General features: G+C 31.9%; 1 protein-coding gene across 1 annotated transcript in view; it reads right to left on the reverse strand.

Moving 5' to 3' along the window:
• Nucleotides 1–1983: 1983 nt before the first annotated feature.
• Nucleotides 1984–25084, reverse strand: part of LOC118183399 (uncharacterized) — a 291111-nt gene continuing 268010 nt past the window's right edge. The window contains exons 5-6 of the mRNA XM_035352922.2: nucleotides 17052–17271; nucleotides 1984–4395 (exon numbers count right to left, since the gene is read on the reverse strand). Coding sequence (XP_035208813.1) covers nucleotides 4262–4395; nucleotides 17052–17271 — 354 coding nt within the window. The 3' untranslated portion in view covers nucleotides 1984–4261. The remainder of the gene's footprint in view (nucleotides 4396–17051; nucleotides 17272–25084) is intronic.

Here is a 25084-nt window from a genome sequence, read left to right on the forward strand (position 1 = left end):
GATTTAGTCTCTAGAGAAAGTCATTAATTCAATCTCTAGAGGGTTGTATGTTTATATCATAATTTGACTTTTATAAAAATGATTATTCTAAATATTATGTTTCTATAAAAGTATATTGTGCTTTAAAAATGTGGATGATAGTATCAGCCGCTCTTTGAGCCACTTCAGAAGCAACAGTTTGTTTAGAAATAAATTATACAGTTAATGTCATAAAATTCAAATAAACATCAAACGAAAATTCTCAGTTTAAGACAATTCGATTTAAACGAAGTAATGTAGCAGACGATAAAACGCCGAAGGTAAAAATTTACTCTTATTTTTTATTTATTTATTTATTTATTTATTGTTAAAAAAGATAGAGAGAAATAAAAAAATAGTTAAAAATTTGAATAATATCATCGATAATTTAAAAAAATAGCTTTTCATTTAGTATTAATAAATATTTATTACGCATCATTGAGGGAAAAAAATGTCATATAATTAATTCTCCATAAAATTTTACTTGAAATTTAAGGTTAAAAATAGCTGTGGCAATTCAGTGTAACAAAAATCCATAGACCAAATTTGGCGTTATTATCGCTCAAAAAAAAGATGCCAAATTTCAAAACGCGAAAATATGTAAATTCGTGTATATCTTAGAAAATTTTGAATAAAAAAGTCTAATTTTTTGCAGATATGCTTAAAAATACAACTACTTTAAGATGATGGTAAAAATTTTATAGGTTATAATTCAAAATTTTTTTCGAAAAATTTATGAAAATTATTTAAAAATAGAAACTTAAAAAATAAAACACAAAAAATGGGTAAATTTTATTTGGAATGAACCTAAATTTCGAAATGTGAGAGAAAAAATCAAAAAGTTTAATAAAAAAAGAGATATTAATAAATATTTACCAAATTCAATTAACATTGAGGAGCTAAAATTTTGAGAGCTAATATTTTAAAAACTACTCGTACGATTTTTACAAAACTTGGTATTCTGGCATAATTTGAGTCGTAGAATCGAAATATGGAAAAAAAGTGGTATGTTAGTTCAGAAAAAGTCCGATTTTGTGTCAAAATACCTATGTTAGAATAGTGCTATATATAAATCTAATATATATCCTAAGTCGCGCTTTCGAGACATGAAAAACGCAATTTGAATTTTGTCAATCGGCCCAGTAGAACGGGAAATATAGCACTGTCCCATTTTTTTTTTTTTTTTCTTTTTTTTCTTTTCTTTTTTTTTTTTTTTGAGCAGTGTACTTTAAATTTTATTTGTGCGGTGGTTCTTTTTTCACTGCGTATATTGTTAACAAGAATGGTAATCCTGCACTTGCCTTTCTGTATTCTTTCACGTACGCGAAAGAGTATCTAACATTAGACATGAATATTTCCCTACCCAGTGCTTTATAATTTAAATAATAATGAAATACATCAATGGGCAGAATATACTTAAGTAACCATCTAATGTTGAAATATAGGTAATAGGAGCTACTTTCTATATTAATGCAGACATCACAGGTTTATAGTCTGCAATGCATCTTCATAAATATTGCATCTTCTATGCCAACCGTAAAACAAAACTTGTTTTCGTTTAGGCAGCAATTTTTTCAGTTAAAGTGAATGAAATGTAAAAATCTCAGTTTATTTACTTTGCGTCATTTATTGAACAGCTGAAAATGTATAAATGAAAGATTTTATTTTACGCTGCTGGAAACAAATTTTTCGTCACAAACACTTATTTCTATACTGAAATGGAAAGAAAATTTCTTTCCTTATAAAAAGTGCAAAAAATACTGTCGTCAAACTACGATTTCAATTTTTTCGTTTTTTAAACTCGTTATATTTTTACACTTATTTTTTAACGCTTTTACTTTAAGGGGCAACAGCATCTAAAATGGAAAAGATTTCATGATTATTTGTGTTATCTAGATATTTGAAATATTAGAATGGAAGAATTTAACCTGAGCCATTTAAAATCACATTTCAGAGCGACACAGATAAAAACACAACAATTTTATTTACAACTTTTTTCCAATACATATATTCACACAATACATCATGAGCTGTTTTCAAAATCAGCAAACATTTAACCGTTTACATGAAAGGTGAAGTACAAAGGAATTTTTAAAATGAAAGCATTCATTTAGCATTTTTCATAGTTCTGCATTTTGCTAAATTAATTCTTAAGAGATTATTTAATTTTGTTTAAATAATTATGCTTAAGATGACAGATTTGAATTATAATGTTCTTAATGATGGCTTCAAAACAACATTTTTTGTTACTACATCAATTAAAAAAAGAATGACAAAATTATTTGCACAATTTATTCGTCACATGAATGTTAAATTATTTTCTAAACACAAAGTTTTTTTGCCTAAAAATGTGTATTTATTTTGATTTTTTTTTATCATTAGAAGCATTATTTCTTTTTCGAAATTAAACATCAGAATAAAATGCTATAAACTACTAAAAATTAATCTTGACAAAAATTTCCAACGATGTTTGACAAAAAATAATCAGTCATATATTTTTATTTATAACAGAGTAATTGATTTCCTTAATCGTTATTTTTTAAGATCGTTGTACAGGGCGGAGTGGAATATGAATAAACAATAAACACTTTAAATTTCAGTGTATACTCCCTGCACCATTGCGCTGAAACCATTGATTCGAGTTCGATTTGTATAACATAGTGAACACCAGGGGCATTTGAAAAAACATATTGATGGAATTCAGAAGGGAAAGAATTCATCATCGTTTATTTGAATGCATTGTATCTTTCTACAACTTGTCAGCAATTTTATTCAATTCCAAGATTGTTGAAAAACGAAATGTTTTCCTTATTCCCCCATTTTTGTGATTCTTTTGCATAAAACTACAAAATAAATAAATAAAGAGCAAAATTCTAAATGTATGTTTCCCTTCCAGGCAAGTAAACAAAATAATTACATTCTTGATTACTATAACGTTATGAGTCGTGGTCTTATAACTTGGAAATATAAAATGTCAATGATAACTCAATTGTTATTGTCAACTTCATGTATGCTTTCCAACATGAAAGAACGTCCCAAACGTTCATGCATCGTACCAAGCTTTATAGAATGGTTTTATAAGCACATCTCTTGCTTACAGGAAGCAGTCGATGTTTCCACTCTGAAACCACGGGACTGATAACCAAAGGATGTATCCCACGAAAAGCGGACAAAAGTTATGGAACTTTTCTTTTAGGTACTACATAGCGGTACTGCCTTCAGACACAAATCTTTAATTAACTGATTCGCCACTTAAAAGTCAAGTGATCATAACTTTTGGCTTCATGGACGCCATTTCCTCGGTGACTTATCCAAAGTATTATCAGCAGTCCATCAGCGTACTCTAGTACAATGAGCCATCTTATGATCAACATGATGCTAAACTTAGAGGACAACCTATAATATTAGAAGTAAGATCATGAAAAAAAAAAGTGATTTTACCACCTACTTATCGGCCAGCATGAGTTCGGAAACTATACTGAAATTTTTGAAAAATCGGAAATACAACAAAAAATGTTCGCATAGTTTTGCAGTAGGGTACTGCATTTGAGAAAGAACATAAGTTGTTGTCATACTTTTAACTAATAACAGGAACTAAATTCGATTGAAAGAATATTTTTTAAATCGAGAGAAATTTTTTAGCTGCAGTCCTCAGATGGCATCATCAGTAACCTGCTATTATTCGTTTTCTTACACTTAGCGATAGAACTTGTGTCCTATTAATTCTTTGAATGATTACTTTTCGGACTAGGGCTGGTCTGAGAGTCAAAATATCAGTGTGAAGATAGCCATGTCACCTACATATCCATTATAGTGAAACACAAGAAATACAGAATTAAGAAAATAACATCATTTAAATATTAAACAATAAAATAGCATCTACTAAGTAGCCCATACATTTCGTTTTCACTGAAGTTTAAAACTTGGAATTTACAAGTTCTATTTTGCTTTAAAAAGAAATATGAATACTTCTTTATTTGCAAACATAGTCTTTGATATACATCAAATATTAATACACAGACTTTAGTACTTTAAATGGTTTTCAGCTTTTTAAATATCATTAATTTTGTTTCATTTTTTATTGATAATTATATATTTAATTTTAGGAAACACTCAGGAACAAAGCTATGAGACTTTTAACAACAAACTTCGTAGATTTTCTTCAAACACACAAAAGATGCACAGATTGTCGTATCACAGAATACAAAAAGTTAGTATGCAAGTACATAATATCACTGTGTCGTCATGCAGCAAGGATTACATTCCTGTGAGTCCGAAGATACCTTGGCACGTTTTCAGTGATGTACTTGAGCATCAAAAACAGTAAAAGATGATGGAGAGCACTAAAATATGATGGCCGTGATGATGAATTCCGAACTGTAAAAGGAAAAAACGTTCATGCCATTATTACAAAAAATAAATAAATAAATGTTAAATTCAAATATTTCTACTTCGCAAAGTAATGTTAAACTGATAATTATTATTTTTATTCTCATAAATATAATTATATTTAATTGAAATAACATTATACTCATATACTGAATCCACTAAAATTGTTGTTTAACTACAAATCTAAGATGAAATTTCTCATACAGAACAAGAACTTTTAATTGCTAAAATTTCTTGTACACACAAAAATAAATACACTGGGATAAAAAAAAGGTGGGGGTTCTACATCTCCCGTTCGACTGGGTCGATTGACAGAATTCAGACTGCGTTCCTCATATCTCGGAAGCGCGACTTAGGATACATATTATATTTATATATAGCTTTGTTCTAATATAGATATTTTGACACAAAAATAATACTTTTACCGAAATAACAAGCCATTGTTTTTCATATTTCGATTCTGAGACTCAAATTATACCTAAATATTAAATTTTGTAAAAATTAGGTGCGAAATTTACCTAGAAATTCAAAAATTTATCTTGGCGTATTTTTTTCCGTTTGCGCCAAGAAGGGTTGGCTTGGCGAACTTCTTAATTTATGGCAGCCTATTTCTTTTCCCTTTTTACATTGCCCATGAAAGGAAAAAAAAAGTACTTCGTTCCTACTTTCAAATAATTTTGAACGAAGAGCGTAAACTACATTATATGTTATTCTCGCATTGAACAAATATGCCAAATTTCAAAACGCGTTAATAAATAAGTTCATGTATATCTTCGGAAATTTTGAATGAAAAGCTCTAACTTTTTGCAGGTATGCATAGAAATACGTCTACTTTAAGATTACGGTAAAAAAAAAAAAAAAAAAAAACTTTATCTTGGCAGCCTATTTATATAGGTTATAATTCAATTTTTTTTTTCGAAAAATTTATAAAAATTATTTAAAAGTACAAATTTAAAAAATAAATCATAAAAAATGGGGGAATTTTATTTGGAATGAACCTGAATTTCCAACTGTGAAAGAAGGAATGAAGTAAGTGTAATAAAAAAATGAGATATTAATACATACATACCAAACTGAATTAACATTGAGGAGCTAACATTTTGAGAGGTAATTTTTTAAAAACTCCTCGTGCGATTTTTACAAAACTTGACAGTTTGGCATAATTTGAGTTGTACAATCCAAATATGCAAATCCAAATATGGCACGTCATTTCATAAAAAATCCGATTTTTTGTCAAAATACCTATGTCAGAGCAATGCTGTATATAAATCTAATATATATCCTAAGTCGCGCTTTCCTGACATAAAAAACGCAAGTTGAATTTCTTCAATGGGCCCAGAAGAACGGGAGATATAGAACTGTCCCATTTATTTTCCGCTGTGTACATTATCCATAGAAAAGAATTAAACACCCAAAAAAATTATTTATATTCTCTAAACCATATTAATTACATAGCAGACCAAACCTTGACAGCAATAATTACGAAAGATGAAACGTTTGCTTTTCCAAGTCCCAGCTTAGTCAAAAATATCGTCTAAAGTGGCAACGTATTAGCAGCAACATATAGCAATACTTTTCCCTTAAAAAACTGTACTTCTAAACCTTACCTTTCCTTTCTGTGCTTAACTTTTAAGTAACAATGATATAATACGTATTATGCACTTTTTGTTTTAAAACCCAACATACATAGAAGAGCCAAAACATTATGACCACCTACTCAAGAACGCGTTGCGCGATGTTTCGCCTGGAAAACAACTGCAACTCTTCTTCGCACAGTGTGTATTTAATTATGGCAAAGCTCACTAGGGCTATCTGCCTAAGGGGAGGGATGCCTTCGTGGAGGACTTTCTAAGGGAAACTGGCTCGTATACACGTTACACATGGGGAAAACCACGAAAACACCCATGCAGCCAGCCCGTTCGCGGGATTCGAACCTCGGACCGAACTACCAGTGTTCAGCGACTTTACCGCTCGGCCGCTGGTGGGCCCTTCTTCGCACAGATACTACAAATTCTTGGTAGATGTCTGGATGTAGGTTGTACCAAATATCTAAGCAGTGGTCAAGCAAAGTCGAGATATTTCGATATGGTAGTGTTTGAATTCTGAGCTAAAGCTCCATAGCATCACGAATGTGATCCATCATGTTAAGATCCGACGAGTTAGGTGGCCAGGATATTAGTTGGAATTCACTCTTATGCTGTTCGAACCACTCTAACACAATATTGTCCGCAACTTTCATTGTCTGTTCTACCACAACGTACGGTCCCAGAGCCGCCCGTGAGGACATCCCACAAAGCATACCGCTACCACCACCCTTTGTACAGGGGGGGGAGGGACTGTTCGCCTGGAAGACGGCGCACCCTGATACAACCATCAACGTGATGAATGGGAAATCGTGATTTTTCCGACAAAATAAATGTCTTTCCTTACACTTGGTCCAGTCTTGATGCTCCGGTGCTCACTGTAGGCGTAGGTGGCAATGACGTTTGTTTAACAGAGGCACATGAGTAGCATGTCAGCTGCGCAATACCATATTCAGTAGTGCCCGCTGAACTGCGCGTTCCGAAACACTTGCACTTGGACCTTCATTGTATCGGAGTCTCAGCTGAACCACTGTCTGGCGCCGACTTTGTTGTACCAAGCCGGACAGTCTAGGACGTCCTTTTTCTCTGATGAGGCATACACGTCCAACACCTTGGCGTCTACTGCTGATTTTACGTCATTTACCACTTTGTATAAATGCTAACAACAGCAGATCCTGAACAACCTACCAGTCATGAAGTTTCGGACAAACTTTTGTCTAGTCCTTCAGGCTATTGCAATCTGCCGTCTATCAAATTAGCTTAGATAAGTAGCCTTTCCCATCACCCGCACAAGTAAGTGCAAGAATGATGCCTTCTCCAGCAGCAGTTAAACACCATTCCCACTTAATCACGAGCCCTCCACGTCACCCGGCCAAGTTCATTGAAAAATGACAAGATGGTTATAATGTTTTGGCTCGACAGTGTATTCAGATGTAGTATTTAGACCCCCTTTCATTTTTCCTATGTCAACACACTATGTCAGTACATTTTCCTTATGTGATCACATTATGTCAGTACATTTTCCGCTTTCATATGAAGCTCTGCTAAGTAAGTTTCTTTTAAGTAGAAGATCGAAAATGCGTACATCCATTGATATAGCTTTAGTGCTGCCACGGTTCATTCTGCATTTAAAAAAAAATGGAATACAAAACAAAAATGCGAAGAATATAATTCAGTACAATTTGATTAAATTTCACATACTGAGAACTATTATACAATTTATATTTGCAGTTTTTATTGCTAGAATGTAAAATATGAGAATTAAGACATCTGTTTTTCTCAAGCGCTAAGACACTAAGGCGCAATTAATTCCTGAAACGTTATTTATATTTACTTATTCATATGAAAAAATTCACTAAACTGGAAGCTTCTTAAAATTTATTTAAAGATGATATACATCACGCTTAAAAATTTTAATTCTAACTTCCTACCTTATCCTGTTCGAAAAAGGACCTCTCTGGTATTAGAAATTTTAACAACTTTATAAATAATAGTACATGAACATGAATTTTCCTACGTAATAACTGCAATGCAGTCATGTGTATCATGACTTTAAATGTAAATTTAACTTATCCGTATTTCAATGGATGTCTACCCATCTTTCCATGAATAGATAACATTATAAGGTATTTCTCCCGCCTTCTTAGCAAGCCTTCGTGGTGTAGTGGCCTGCACGCTTAGCGCATAATTCACAGGTCTGCGGTTCGATTTCCAGCGAAGGCGTTGCATATTTTTCCTCTTGCCTGCTTCCAAAAAATCCTAATGACTCTGCAGTGGCGTCCGAACTAAAAGGGTGCTGGATGATGAATCTCCTCACTCAGGATTTCTCATTTGGGACTCCTAAAACCCCCTAGTCGCCCTTTAAAAGGGGGAGTATATAAGGTATTTCTCCCGCTTTCTTAGCGAGACTTCGTGATGTAGTGATCTGCACTCTCAGCGCGTAATTGAGAGGTTGGCGGTCCAATTCTCGGCGAAGGCGTTGCCTATTTTTCATCTTGCCTGCTTCCAATGAAATTCTAATGACTCTACATGACACAAATTGCAGGCTAATAAAAAAAGGCACTGCTAGTTCAAGCTTGCACCAAACAGCAGCTAAGTAAAATCATATTGCATTACAAAAGTGGTTGAAAAAATAATATCTCTGACCTATCCGAAATTTTGTAAATGGGTGAAAAAAATAAAAATAAGAAAATTCTTTCGAAATATGCTGAATTAGAATTTTAAATACTTTAAAGTTTTTCTTTGGTCACGTGAAATCAGTTATTATCATTAGGAAATCGTTTTCTCATAGTTCAAATTTCTATGACTTCAAGAATTCAGGCTCACATTTAGATTGCAGTTGAATTTTGTTACAAACGCACAAAAGTGCTTAATGAAATTTCAGCATTAACCTAAAAACGCTTAGTTATTGCTCAAAAGTTTGCTATTTTCATAATAATAACCATATGGCAAACTGGTTCAATTATATTTAGTCACTAGCAACTCCGCTGCCAGCCTTCGTCTGGCTTTTAAATGTACCGGGAAAATGCCTGAAGGAAACTTCTTCAATGGCCAGACAGCCCAGGATGGGCTCTTGCCTTCCTCAGAATCGAATTCCAAGCTCTTCTATCCCTGGCTATGGACATCCAATTGGTATTTTTTAAATTCTTAAGTCTGTTTCCAAACACTCAAGCCACCTAAGTTTAGGTTTCTCTCTTTTTCGGGTGTTGAATGGTCTGGCCGAGAAGATCTTTTTAGTTACTCGATTTTCATTCATTCTGCACGGGTGTCCTGGCTATTTAATTCTCTGAATCCTTATATATTTTACTATACCTATTTCTTTAAAAGATTTATAGAGTTCAGAGTTAGTTCTTCTTCAGATATCGTTACATTTTATGCCAGGAAAAATACTTCTCAATTTTTTTCTTTCAAAGACAGAAATGATACTTTTAGCTTTTTCTGTCATTGCCCAGTTCTCAGCAGAGTATGTAAGAATGGGTCTGATTAAGCTTTTGTAAACTAAAAATCTTCGTTTTTCTGCTAGTGAAGTTATACTGAAGGAAACACCAAGCGTTAAATTTAAAAACTAAGCAGAAGTTTACTCTACGGAACAACTTCATCAAAAACAAATAAATAAATAAAAACCCACAAATTCAAAAAAAAAAAAAAAAAAAACAATTGTATTACATACAACAAAATTACAATGAAATGAGCAATATCCCTTAATACAAGTATTAATTACCCTAAAAAGTAAATTAACCAACTTCCCGTTGCCTTCTCTCAACGAACGTCCAGTATCCAAGAGAAACATTAAATTTTAAAACTTCACACAATTATCGCCCTCATTTTTCCAAATGGCAAGTCCTGATTTTCAACAGTCAGCAATCCCGTATACAATTGAATGAAAAACTGTTGCCAAAACCACATTTCTAAAAGAATAAAACTATTCAAAATGATGCAATAAAATCGAAAAGATAAAATTTAAAAAAAAATCCTATTCTAATTTTGAAAAAATTCGCTTCGAGGTGCACTGGCTCTTGTCTAGCCTATATACCAAATTTCGTACCCCTGGGTCTATTAGCTTACCAGCACAAACGAAAGTCACACAGACTCTTTCTTTTATTATACTTGTATTTAGAGATAATGAGGCAAAATAACGGAATAATATTACGTTAACGAACACCTTGGTTTATTTGGTAGTTGAAAGCAAAGTAGGAAATGAGTTTCGAGCGCTTAAGAGAGAAGAAGAGGAATAAGCTGCAAAATAATCCGAAATTAAGAGTTTTTCGAGAAATTATATTTAATATCTAAAATTCTTCGGATACACATTAAATTTTTAATTGTTATTTGCAATGAATGAAAGAATCATGCTGTTAGAATGAAATTTATGAAATGATTTACTGTTATGATTGTATAAAAGTGGTTAAATTTTCAAAGCATTTAGAACAGATAAATTGCTATTTGTTATCTTGATTATGTTTATACAGAGATGAGAGCTCTAAGAATATTATTTTAGCTCCTACAGTTTTTCTTTTACATTGGGCATTCATATGTTTGCCCTCAGTGCATAGCAAGTTACGGCGAGTTCTGGCATCATACGTGGCATACAGTCAATGTAATGCTCTAAGTAATTCACTTGTAAGAAAAGTGTCAGCTTATTCATCTGGACTGTACCAAAACGCCGTTCAATGTTCGTGATAGAGGGGTGACTGTATCAAGTCATGAGCTAATAAGTAGCACATAATTGACTGTAATAAATCCCCTATCTAAAAGTCTATAAGTCTAAAGGAACGATTAATCCGGATAAATGAAATCCACAGCAAATGGATTTATGTTACTTGTAGCCATTTAAGTAATGGGCGTCAAATGGTAGTGTGTGGCATTTGCGGTAATCCTCCGTTATTGTAATCGCATTTGGACATCATGTCCTCACGACTCCTTTCAGAATCGTGACGTTTGTTCTGTATGATCACCATTGACGAACTACTAAAGTCCAGCTTTCATTTGAACAAATCTTTTGTTGAGTGCTGTCATTTGCGTATTTCATTGAACAGAAGACACTATCAGTCCGAAATTCGGCTTTACAGTTCACTGTCCCCACACGGCCACTTCTTACGCTCTTTTAATACCTTGGTTTAAACTTGATATATATATTCACATCTATTCTATTACCGTACCCAGAATTTCATTTTAAGAATAATTTTGGAAGTTTGTGTTCTATTGTCTTCTTAAATACTATAAAGTGAATCTGGAAGAAAGAAAAAGGGAAGAAATATTTTGACAATGAAAAGAGCAAGAATATATCCTCAAGAAATTGCATCTATTGATAATCAGACAGATGAAACTTGAAAGGTGAGAAATATAATAGAAAACCCCATGAAGCAATGAACTTGGAGTTTCATAATACGTTACATAAAGAAAAAAGACATCTTTGTATTTTTCAGCAATTTCTAATAGCGGTTTATTTCTATGAATTATTGTTTAACTTCAGTTTGCTGCTAGGTATGAATACCCGTTGTTGCTACTGCTTTACTTTCCTTATAAATTTTTCATCATTTGAAATAACATTGATGTCATTTTCTTACTTTCAGACTTATAAAGCTTAAAAATTCAAAAGTAAACTTGATTGTTACTTAACTGATTTTTACGCCTGTATAATAAATTTCAGGAAGATAGAAAACTGTAACTAAACATGACTTGTTTTCCACTGATAAATTAGCATAAGTAAACTTTACTCTGCCGTACTTGCAGATTACATTGAAGAAGAAGAAGTAGAGATGAAAAAAAATATATTATTATAATGCAATAGCGATCTATTAATTGTATGATGTCCTACCTCCTTCCAAATCCCAAAAGCTTGCAAAAAGATGTATTAATTTATATTATATATATTCTTCTATACATCATCTTTACATAAATCTCACGTTCAGTTTTTTTACAAGTATCTACAACAGATCTCCTGTTTTTCTTCTCTGACTTTACACCCGGATTTCCCCATTCAATTAAATAAAGAAGAAGAGGCTATACGAAAGTAAATTAGTGAGTAAACTAAATAAGTGAGAGAAAACAAGTGATTTCGTAAGCTTTAGGGGGTGAAAAACCGTTCCCATTATGTTAGATGTCTAAAATGTGCTACATTCCAAACAGTTGACAACAATATAATCCTTCTTACGCCATTTTATCTTTTTAAAAAGACGAAAAAGACAAGAAAACATCACTAATCCATAGCGTAAAACATTCTCGAATCTTCGGAAACATCATTAACCTTCTACTCCATTTCAAGGACTTCTGCAACGTTTGCAGTTGTTTCGATCAAGAAATACCTGGAATGATCTTCAGCTATTTTAAAGCATTTACTGGTTACAGTCTGGTTACGTTACAATCGTCGAAAACTTGTTGAAGCATGTAACACTTTTATTAAGTTTCCAACAAAATTTAATGCAAAAACATTGTTCTTCCATGTCATCCATTTTCAAGTGTAATAAAATCACTGCAATAAATGTGAAGTCGGGGAAAAGGAAGTTTGCCTAAGGTGAATCGGATACTGTAATCCCCATCTATTGTCATCTATCATCCGTTCAGCTAACAAAGGATATGCCCAGTATCACTAGGTAAGAAAAATAATAAGTAACGTGAAACATTTTCATTTTCTGTACAGTGATTTGGATAGAATCTCATATCGATAATTCTGAGAGATCAGATTTAACTCATGTGCCCATGACCGTAAATGCACATTTTTAAGAAGATCCTAAATGCAACTTCACATCGTTGAACAAACGAAGGTGAAGGTGCAACTGGACAATTTAAATTCCGAATTAATTAAAAATTGCTGCTAATTCTGGTGTCAAATGTGGCCATGTTGGTTCAACAAATGCGCTCCCATCTAATTAATATTTTTATATGATTTAAAAATGTTTAATGCAAAGAACAGGAGGACACAATGAACAGGAGGAAACTGGTAAACACGATGAACAGGAGGAAACTGGTAATAAGACATGACAATATAATTTACAAGAGATAAAACTAATTGTGTAACGTATGCATAGAAAAACACGCTTGCATTTCATGACTAGGGGAATAAACATAAATTAAGCACATTTCTATTTATCTAGAAATCTTCAGTTAACAAACCAGTTTACTCATCATATTCGTAGTCAACTTCTTCAAATTAAAGAAGATTGGTTTCTTTTATTCCAATACACTTTGGATTTGTTTAATCTTTTTGAATTTACTAACTTCAGAAACATAGTCATTTACATTTTTAAGAATAATTTTGAATAAACTAGCAAAATAAACACCATTTTTACATAACGATTTACGAATATACAATGAGCAAAATAAGATGTTCGAAAAATTTATATGAAATTTCAAATGGTGGTAATGTATGGTTATTTTAACCGTATAATAAAGAGCTTAAGTGAAAAAAAGAGCAAAAAATTTCGTTTGCGGTTTTCCTTTTTTTTAAAATCTAATTAAATAATGTCTACATCCTTATTTTTTTTTCCATCTTGAAGCAAAGCAAATTTTCCTCTAAATTTCCATGCATTTATTTAAGATTCTTGCTTGCTAGGAAGAAGGTGTCGGTTCGTTTCATTTACTGCAAGAGCTTTACTGCTTTTTCACGACGCTGCGATGGATGGACCGAGGGCAATAAAAATCGCGTTTTGGGGACTTAGTCCTTCTTTGCTCCATTAATGACCCTAATCAGTTTTGGGCAATGAACAGAACTTCGTTGCAGGAATTTCCAACGACCTGATTTAACCACTTTTACGTGGTACACTTAGGCAAGAAAGTATTTTTCCCAGTCCCCTCTCCCCTCTCTCTTTTTTCTACCGCCTTATCCTATGAGCGGAAGAAAATAGTTCTATGGTGTGTTCTGAAGCATTCCGACAGCCTTTACGAAAGAAACTTCGGTGTGTATGTTTTTTCCTCTTTCCTCAATCTGGTATTACGAATGAACCAAAGGAGTGTAACAGCTAATGAAATTTTCCAGGGAAGGCCAATAGGATTGTTGTGATTTATTAGAAAAGTTAGAACGGATGATATTATATCTATATCTATATCTGTATCTATATATATAGGTCAGAAAATAAGTTCAGATAATAAAATCTAATTGGCTTTTCATTTCAGGTTTCATGTACTTCATTACAAACTTATTAGTGCAAACTCATTAGTGCTATATAAATTGTATAACTTAATACATAGGGAAATTTACATTACAGTTACTTAATTCGTTAACAAGCTAAAATATTATAATTTACTACTGTCTAATTTTAGAGTTTTCTTTATCAGAAAATCTCAAGTTGTATTGAAACTACTTTTCTTTATGCGAAAATAAAAAGTGTCATGAAATAGTGAATTGCAAAATTGCTTTCAATCTGTATCATAATCTCATCAATGAAATAAATAGATATGAGATTGAGCATTAATAAGTTACGGATGAACGGGTTAATTGCAAAGAGTTTTTATAGTCTTTCTTAAGTATAACGGGAACATGAGTCAATTTTCCTTGGAATGTCTTTCAACATGAATCCATCTTCTTGTCCACTCCTCAGCATCTCAAATAAATTTCACTTTCTATACTATCAGCAGTGAAACAACTAACCAGTTTATATGAGTCATCGTTGGTACACCCAGACGTTTTTCTTTAGTTATTTATTTAATTGCAAAGTATTTTTGGCCCAAAGGGCGTTAGCCCAGAAGGGGTCTTAGTTTCGTTTTGGCATTTTGCGTTGAAAAGTTTAAATGTCGGTTTACTTGTCAAATTGCAGCCACCAAATATTATCGCCCTGTATTATAGTTAATGAAATTAAATAATAAAAAATTTGCATAAATATATTTATGTGTTTTCGCATTCTGATAAAACTACGGTACCTAGAGTCATCAAATTTTTAATAACGAAATCTTCCACCAAATATGGGCATTTGGAAGCCCTAATTTGAAATTTGAAATTAGTTTTGCTATTGATTTCCCATTTTGTAACACTTTGACGAATTTTTGACTAAGAAACTCAACGATTTCAAAGCAAGCAATGACAAAACTGCGCGAAAAGAAAAACATTTATCTCCAGCGAGCGACTGTGTATCAGAAATTCTAAATATATGATCATTTTAAAATTATTTTGCGATATTGCTATTGAATTGAATTTTATGGTTTGCAAAGAAAGCGCAAAGAACAATTATTAAATAAAGGTAACGCACAAAAGGTTAAAAAACTCCCTTTCGGCGTGAAATCTGAATGCTTTCAGATTTTTCTCTCTTTTTTTTTTAAATATTTTCATTTTCGTATTTTTGATATTGTTACTTTACTACCTTAATAGTCTCATCAATAATTCTTAAGGAATATGCATACATTTTCCCGAATTCCATGCTTAAAAAGCCACAAATTGTTTTCCTCTAAATGCCATTTATGAAAAGCGAGTGATAACGGAGATCCATCCTAAATATATAGCCTAGATATATAACCGAGCATATCCCAGAAATCGAAGATGCCAAGGGCATCTTCGACGTGTAGGATATACCTCATTTTATTTTTAGTGACAATTAACAGTTAATTACAGAATCTGTCATCACATCTTTCTAACGCTTAGATCTTCGTATATATTAGATCAGCACTTTGCAATATTGACATGCAAGCATTTACGTAAAATTGTTTAAAGATATTTTAATGAAGGCAAATCTATTAGTAACTTTGCATTTTAATTAACATTCTGAACATTTCAAAACATCTTTATTTCATAGTCAAAATATTGTTTTTAAACTTCATACATATTTTTCCTCTATGTACGTCTCCATAATTATTATATATTTATCATGCGAATGACAATTCTATTATTGAACTAAACTGTAAACTCGAATGAAGTTGAGTAAGGGAATGTTATTCAAATATTTTCGTTTTGTTTAAGTAATGAAGTGCATTCTTATCTAAATATTTTAATTACATTTTCAATTTAATTAGATGTTAAGATAAATCAAATTACAATAAAGTGTGGATAAACTGTTGGGTTATAAAATTTATATACTATTCTTGGCACATTTAATTATTACTGTAAGAAGTATTAATTTTCAAGAAGGATTGTAATTTTGTGTAACAAAACAATATCTTCAGTTTTCTAACACATAATCCCAATAACGTATTTAAAAACATTAAAACTATTATTATTAATATATTTCTTTTACCTCTATATACTGGTATTTCACTTTTCACAAACACATCTTAAAAAGAAAAGACAATACTTTTTTCAGATTTCCATATTTCTGAGTACACTTTTGTACATAAATTGCATTTCTTAGAGCTTTATGCAACAAAAACCCTTCACACCATAAAGATATCCTTTGAGACATTGAAACGCATAGTGTAATTACTGTCGAATAGATACCAGTTAGTCAGTTTATAATATCAAGTGCTCCTCTGGACACTGTTTAATTGTGCCATCTTATACGTTTTAGAATTTCAAACAGTTATTCTACGAAAAAAGTCTTATTATTATACAAAACTCTGTATAAATATTAATAGTTTCACTTATCAGCATTATGTAATGGAAGGGGTTTGATGCATTCAGTTATGACACTATAATTATTAGTTAAATTTAGAAACACGGATGATACTCATACTATGCATTAGCGCAAGCTCGCTTCTGTGATTTTATGCATTAGCATCTTAGAAAATTTAGTTTGCTTAGTTGAAGTACTCAAATTTTTTTTATGCATCTTAGCTAATATGGGAATTCATAGAATGTAAAAAAGATGGTTAAAATAAGGCAATTCTCATACATTCCTTTTCAGTAAATATTGCAAAGGAATTTCTGCATTTTAAAGAAAAATTGACTACGTATATTAAATTTAAGCCTCGAAACTTGCTAGCTTATCTCGAAAAAAATTCATTATTTTAAGACCTTTGCTATAGAACATGAATAATTTAGATAAACAGTGTGATGAATTGTCTGCATAAAAGAATATATGAAAATTTAACCTTTAAGGTACACAAGTATTTAAAGTTTTCAACTGTATTACCCTTTATCATAAAACATAATTGTCTCAACTTAATCTCCGAATAAAAGAAGACTAAGTTATTCAACATTACCATGACTCAGATTCTCCATTATATGCAATCCTGAACTTTGTTGTCTAAAAACCAGCTCCTCGTTACTCATAGTGTAAACTCTGGAAATAGTGGCAGTACACTTCAGTTTCATGTTTCCTCCTCTGAAATGCATTTCGTTCACAACAAACCTCAAACTGAGACTTGATGATTCTAGACCATCCGAGTTTATTACTGTAGAATGCTCCATTTCATAATTTGTCTGAAATGAGTTTTAAAGAAATTTAGAAATTACATATACATTTAATACTATATATATAGTGATCTGTACACATTTTATATTAATGACTTCAGGTAATAGTTTGAAAATAAATTCCCTTTATTCATATAATTAAATGAATCATAGGCTTAAAATGTCTGAAATCACTTCTATACAGGAAATAGTGCTTTAATTCTCTCTGAACAAATTTAAATGATATTTTTCTTCTACAGATGGAATAGTGGCTCTTAATTTATTTTCCCTATTTTAATGTATTATCTAAAATCCCCAGCTTAATTTCGTAATACATCATCGAATAGAAGTGAATGTCAATGCACTCTGGATGTTTTTTCCATATATTATATCCATAGAAACATGTCTTATCACGAAATTAATTATTTAACCAAAGGTCAATGGATTTCACAAAATTTTCATTATATATTATATCGATAAAATTAGAATTTAAAATATGCATCACAAAAATCATTACTTCAAGCCATGCTTTAACCTCAGGAATTGGCTACTTTACTGAGGCCATCGAAATAATTTCAAGAGAATGTATCTAAATTTACGGATCTTTTTTTTTTCCGTCTCTACAAAATTTTCTAGTAATCTATATATGTATATCTAATTTACACACATCGAATTCTTTTACAAAATTTACAAAGTAAATTCTAGCCCTTAGAATTACCTTCAGATGATTTAAAGCAAACCGATTGAATACAATTTTATTTCAGTGCATTTTTATTCAGAGGACTCAATCAAATCCCAATCAAGGGAATATTTGCATTACGGAAATTATGCAACCTTTTAGTTCATGAAATCAATAAAATTGCCTATGCTTACACAAATTTCGAAACATTAGTAATATACATATATACTAGGTGGTTATAATAAGTACAAATATTGTACAACGTAGTTATAATTAAAGTGCTTATATCTTAGACCTATGCAGAACTCTTTATGTTTAACGTATTTCCCTGAAACCTTATTTATATTTTACATGGGCCATGGGGGAAAGGAAACTGCAATATGAAATAATGGTTCGACTTTAGTCCATTAGGTGGTGAAATGCAATGCAGAAAATACGTTATTCAAATTAGAAATTCTTTAAAATGTCAACAGTCAATGCTGTAAAATCATTCTTCGCCATGCCTTTAAGAAAGAAAGACCAAGGCTTAGTGATCCAGTTGCTTTATCAGAACTTGCAGTTATAAGTTATCTGAACTGAGAGAACATCAGAGTTTGAAAAATTTGAGAAAAGATCATATGTCGAAGAATGATTTGTAAAAGAGATTTATTAAATTAAATTAAAGAGACTAATAGGCTAGTCTGCCAGGAATAATACAGAAACAAACTGCGTATGAAACTGCAAAAGAAATCATTGTTGCATTGAATAGCAAAGCATCATGTTCCCGATGTATTTCGACAAGCACTCAAACGGTGTCACGCGATTTGGGATTTCACTTTGTCTACGGTACGAAATTCTCTGCGAACTATTAAAGCTGTAATCATACAAGATCCACATAGTGCAGAAGCTGCATCCTCAAGACCGCATCAATGCAATGAGTGCTTGCTTGAATTTCGGACAATGATCTTTCATCGTTCCTGACCAGTATGAGTCTTTATTTTTTACGAGGTTGCTAAATTCAACTTTAAGATCGTGCTTTGGTAGAAAGAATCTGCGGAACTTTCAGCATCGTACAAAACGTGTCATGTAATTAGTGCAGCATACTACTGCACAAGCCCCACGTCACGTCAAGGAAAGACTATGGAGCGAAAAATCAGTTAAACTAACAAGCTGAGACTCAAAATTATGCACAGTCTGTTGTATAACATGCTCATTGGTTTTGTTTCTTATGAGATACGCTGTTATGTGATTTAGGCATCTGTTTTTATAAAACCAAAGTATAATGAATGAATCGCAGGCCCTATAAGTCTCCCTCACACACTCGCGATTCAGCATTTACGAATGGGTTCTTTCCTAGGTTTAAATTAGTCATTAATACGATTCTGAAACCACATTTAACACGCCGCATAGTGCAGCAAGTTTTAATGCTGTAGGATGTTTTGTCGATTCGCAATGCTTTTAGAAAGAACGTTATATATGCAGAGTTTTATTTCTGCACTGCTTTTTACCAGCATCGAGGAATTTTATTTGGTATTTTAAAGTTAATATTAATATATATTCATTATCAAATATTTGATTACCAAAGTTTGAAATATTTGATTATTAAATAATAAATTTGATTTAAAAATATATTTGATTATCAAATATTTTTGTATCAAACTTTTTAATCAAATATTTTCATTATCACATTTGAATATAAATTTTACTTCCTGATTAATACTCAAAGAGTTTTCATGTTATACTTATAAGCTTTCTGTTAGTACAAGCAGAGGACTCTATGGTCAGCACATTAATTCACCTCCTAAAGTAATGCTCATTTTCCGAAAATCACTAATATAATAATTTCTTAGTGTAATTAAGTTCTAATTATATAATATTGGCCTTGAGTTCAAATTTATGTATAGTATTGTTGACGACTAGCACAGATATGCTGAACGAAATAAGAAGCCAAGAAGAAAGAAGTGCTCCAAGACTCAGTTGTAAGAGAAAAGGACTTTTGTGCAAATCGAAGTTTACGTTTTTGCAATAAATAAGATTGTATAACGCCAATCACATAATTAAGTAAATTTATTATGGGTGATATATTTTTCCAAATTTATAATGCACTGTTCGTTTTAAGCTCAACAGTTTATTTACATGTCTTGTCACTTAAGCTTTCTCCTGTTTTGTCACATATTGTAATATATTTTCATAATAAAGAATGGTTAGAAAACATAATAAAAATGTTTTTATTCAACATTCACCATCAGTACATGATGAATTGCCAGAGTAAGTGAGAATTAAGGATATTAACAAATATTTCTGACATACACCAAGCAATTATGTGGATGCTGAAATTCACCGGAAAATGTACACATCCTCCAGATTTTGGTCTTTCACGGTAACAGTATTATACCAAAGGTTGTTTTGTTTCTATTTATTTCTTAACAAATAAATGTCTTTAACTCATACTAGTTTCCTTGTTTATTTCATAAAACATAATACTATTGTAAAACTAAATATTAATACACTCTTTTCACTGATCATCTTTTCTGATTTCATACTTAATATATGAAAGTTCTCCGATACTTCATCCGCTTTTGCATGCTGTGTTACTGCCAATATCTAACTCTATGTTTTAGTAGCTGTTTAACATATTAAGTAACACGCTGCATCAGAACAATGCCAGCTATTCCCAGCTGTCTCTTGACGCCATCTAAAGCATCGTTTGGTGGTAGTAAATCAAATTTAACCACCTCGATCGCCCTCCCCTCTGGGGGTGTCAGAATTCGCATTCAATTATGGTAACTATTCACAGCTGGAAAGTAAAATGCAGCAAACTCGCTGGTAGATTTCTCGTGGTTGCACTACTCGCGGCTTTATTAAATTTATGCGTGAGCCCAAACAACATCAATTAATTCGTCATTTGTCGCATGTTAACGCAGAAAGTGACAGCCAAGGACGAATTTGATGGATGACCAACAATGTTGGTGTTGACGTTTGACTCATTAACAGAAAGCAAGAACTCTCTAGCGCATTTAAGAAGTGCCCTAATCTACTTTCAGGATGAAGAGGTATAACACTTATAAAAAATTGCATCAAAACTCATTATGACATGTTAAAGATACAAGTTATTACACATTGTTTGAAATACAGTTGCTTTAGATGCATGGATGGGATCTGACAGTCTGTAACTACAAGATGCTCTGCAAATATTGTCCTTTAGGACGTACATAAAAGAAAACCCTTAACTTTTCATTATTTACATATTACTTTATCATTTATAATGCAAGCTTGAAGTGCTTACTCTTTCTTCAATACATTTTTAACTTGATCACATTCAAGTACTAACTTTTAAGGTTTAAGTACTTTGTTAGGCTACCTCCCAATTAGCGTTGCACTCACGATGAAAATACTTCGGGAAAATGATTCAAATTAAATTTGCATTGCATCTGACAAATAAACTATAGTAAACTAACTAGCTTTTCCTTTTATACTTTTCTTGTGAAGCCAGATTTTTAAAAACCCTGGAATTTTATATTTTACCTTGAGAAGCGTATAGCAAATATAAAAAGAAACTACTTATTAAATGTATAAAACATTGCCCAGAGGTTTTCGCATTGTACGTTACGGATGCAAGGTTTGCCACTGACAGCTCTGCTGAGATAAACAAACCTTCATAGAAACAGAACTATGAAATCTAATAAAGTATTCTCCTTTCCTTTTAGCTCAACCTTTTAGGAGAGACGATGCTAAAAAAAGAGGGCCGTAACCTCGGAAATGAAATGAAATTAATAAAGGCCTAAAATTATCATTTGGTTGTTTAAATTTTAGTTCCATTTACGTCACCAACGTTATGTAAAAGTCATATCATATGGATTGATCAAGATATGACACAGTTTAGAGAAAGTTCTTATAAGCAATTACTGTTTCCAGAGTAGAGAAGGAAATGCCCAAATTAAAATAGAGAATTAAGGAATTATTGTTAATTTAAGTAATTATTTTGATTTAAATACATTTTTTTCATGCGATTTGGTCTGTGATTTTTCTTTTGATTAGATTGCTGTATGGAAAATTGATTCATTTACATAATTGTAAATATTTAATGCTTTATTTATCTTTAAACATACTTGTTTTCCATGTATCTTAAATTTAAAATCTTAAAGAAAACATATCTGTAGCAACACACTATCATTAAAGGAAGAAATGACAGTGCTTTCTTTAGGAAAAGTCTTCATTAACAAAGGTCACTTTTGCTGCGACAAGTAGCATATCAAGATATTAATCCAATATGATTCATGCTTCTAGCAATAAAACTTCACGTTGACTAAAAACAGACTTATTACATCGATCTTCTGTGAGTTAATGGCGTTTCGTTTTCTTTGTAAGCATACGATCTAAGAAACGTGAGAAGACTACATGAATTGTCACTATGTCTTGTAAGACAGAGACAGTGAAAGGGCATAAAGGACCCTTTAATTTGAATCAAAATAAAAGTTAATATGCGGTAGTGCTCGTGTTTACAAAAACCAACGATTATGGCTTAAATAAAAGATAATAAATTAGCTAAAACTAAAAAATCTAAGTTAGCCTAATGGCTGCATAGTTAGGAGTAGAACGCAAGCTGGATGTGAACAAAGGTCGGCGTAACAACCCTAATGGCGAGAATAATCCTACGTCGCAGAATACTGCTAACAAAGGAATCAATTTAGCAACGTGGCCTTCAGCAGGCAGAACACGCTCTAATTCTACCCTCTAAAACCTACCTTTAAATACTGTCTTGTGTCTACCTCGTTTGAATATCACGCAAGCTATAAATTTACATTCTAGCAGGAAAATGAAAATGAGCAGGATAGGAAAGATTATTAACTTAAAATAACTGGTTAAAATTTAAGCGAGATTTTACAAGTTGAAAGATGAAGCATAATTTCGTTAGTTTAAACTTGTGAGGATTAGAAACACTTTTAATTTTTACAGACCTAAGAGTAATACGTGTGATTAAAGTCGAATCGAGATTATTTTAAAATAAAGGCGAGATAGCATCTGAGCAAATAAATATTTCTTTGGATAGATTAAATTTTTAATTTGACGAGAAAAATCTTAAAAATTAATACAAATACATTTAAAGATCGTTCTAAGCAACGTAACTATGGTTGAAATATAGAAACTTTATTAGGTATAAATTGTTGTGTTCGCTGTATATAGCTCTTAACCAGTCCAGATATTTTAAAATTGTGATTTTTATTGATTTTTAATCAGTCTACTAATTTTCATGCATGATTTTCACTGACTGGTTTTGTTCGAAACACTAAATTTCTCGGTGTTCTCTGTATATAGTTTTTAACTAGCCAAGAATTGCGCACTGCAAAACTTCAAAATTTATTTACTGTCTAAAATTTACTGGAAAATGGCTTTACTGTCACAATGAAGTTTCATGACGACAGCTCACATCTAGCTATTTAAAAGTAAATTCGGAATGCTGACATTTCGTAATGCTTTTAGTAAATTTTAAAGTCAAAATTTAAAAGGAATTTACATTGATAGGAATATGATACCGGTTGCACTAAAATTACAGAAGTTTTAAGCAACTCTATATGAATTCTATTCGTATTTTCAAGTTAACAGTAGAAACAAAAATAATCTGCACTATCGATTGCATCATTATAAGTGATTTACTACACTACGGACTTTAAATGCAATTCCTGCGAAAATGCAAATTTAGGCATTTAGATTTTAACACTTCCGTGCTTCCAAAAGGCTGGTCGTAAATTGTCTCTCCAAAAATGCAGCGCGATAAGCATCGTCGCATTAATTGTCGACTGAATTAAGAGCCAAATTTAGACCTACATTTGTCACGGACCTCGTTTAGTATGTAAATCGATGAAACGTAGAGTGTGAAATTCGAAATATGCAAATGAACAAATTAAAGCCCAAAGGGCTTTTCCTCAAAGGTGGTTCGATATGAAATTCACTTTAAGGATGGATGAATCGCCTTCTAACACTTCAGAACATTAACTAGCGTCTAAAGGTTCACATTTATTAGCATTATACACCAACTTTCTTTTTATCCGCAAACGGAAATTCGCAGCTCCTGGCATCATTTATATGATCTTCATCGCCAGTAAAGATTAAGCTCGCCAAGGTATTGCGTAACAGCGCCAAATCAGGGTCGTTTGGCGAGTTATGACAGACTTAGTCTTTCACTTTTATGAGATGCTTCGATACCTAAATTCTTATTTACGGCACTTGCGTACTAAAACCGCCCATTAATGGCTCCTCCCTCAGCTGAGAATGGCTGCCATTTACTGCAGATGAATCATTAGGTTATTAAATAAAAGATAATCCTCAACTGCGCCACATAGAAAGACGAAGAAAATATTCCCCGCTGAAATGATCCTCTTTGGATTTCTTTTGTTTCGAAAGGCAGTAGAAATAAATATTAATATTTCGTATTATTTCAGTTATAACTATGGTTACTTTTAGACATAAATATGTGAAAGAATGGGAGAATAATATCAGTTATCGTATTAATTTATATGAGTGCAGTTCTATAAGACAGAATAAATAAATATTCAATAGAGATGTGTTTTTTCCCTGCTGCATTTAAGGCATTATCTTAAATTTTAATTTAAATAAACTGGAAACTATAAAACATGAAAGCAATGTAAGGTCAAAACTAACTGGATTTTCGAACATTTTTTTTAAAATTTTTTACATTAAAAAATCTGATGTGTACACTACTTGACTTCCTTGTACGAAATATTAAATTATACGCATTTTCTTGCATTTCATTTAAACTTATTAGATTGAATTAAACCTACTTCGCCCACACCGCATAAACCACAATAGAATAAATGCATTCTTTAAAATTCACTTTGTTTTCCATAGCGACACTCTGGCGCTAGGTTCACTTAACAGTATTATATTTCGTTCATATTATAACTCAGAATGCACACAATTTATATTATTTAAAGAATTATCTAATCGTTGCCACATGTTCTATTCAAATATTATAATAAAGCTAGAACGATGTATAAAAGAAATTAAGCAAACAAAACAAAAAAGAAACAGTTCTTCACAGACGATTGAGTATTTCTCATTCAATTAATTCGGTTTTCACTTCGAGACAAGGCAAAAATACATAAAAACTCAAAATATCTGTATTAAAAATTACGAAGTAAATCTTAAACACTTATTTCCTCGAAA

Source organism: Stegodyphus dumicola, chromosome 1, assembly GCF_044657685.1.
Source record: "Stegodyphus dumicola isolate Sdum_Otavi_A_Nest chromosome 1, ASM4465768v1".
Lineage (NCBI taxonomy): Eukaryota > Metazoa > Arthropoda > Arachnida > Araneae > Eresidae > Stegodyphus > Stegodyphus dumicola.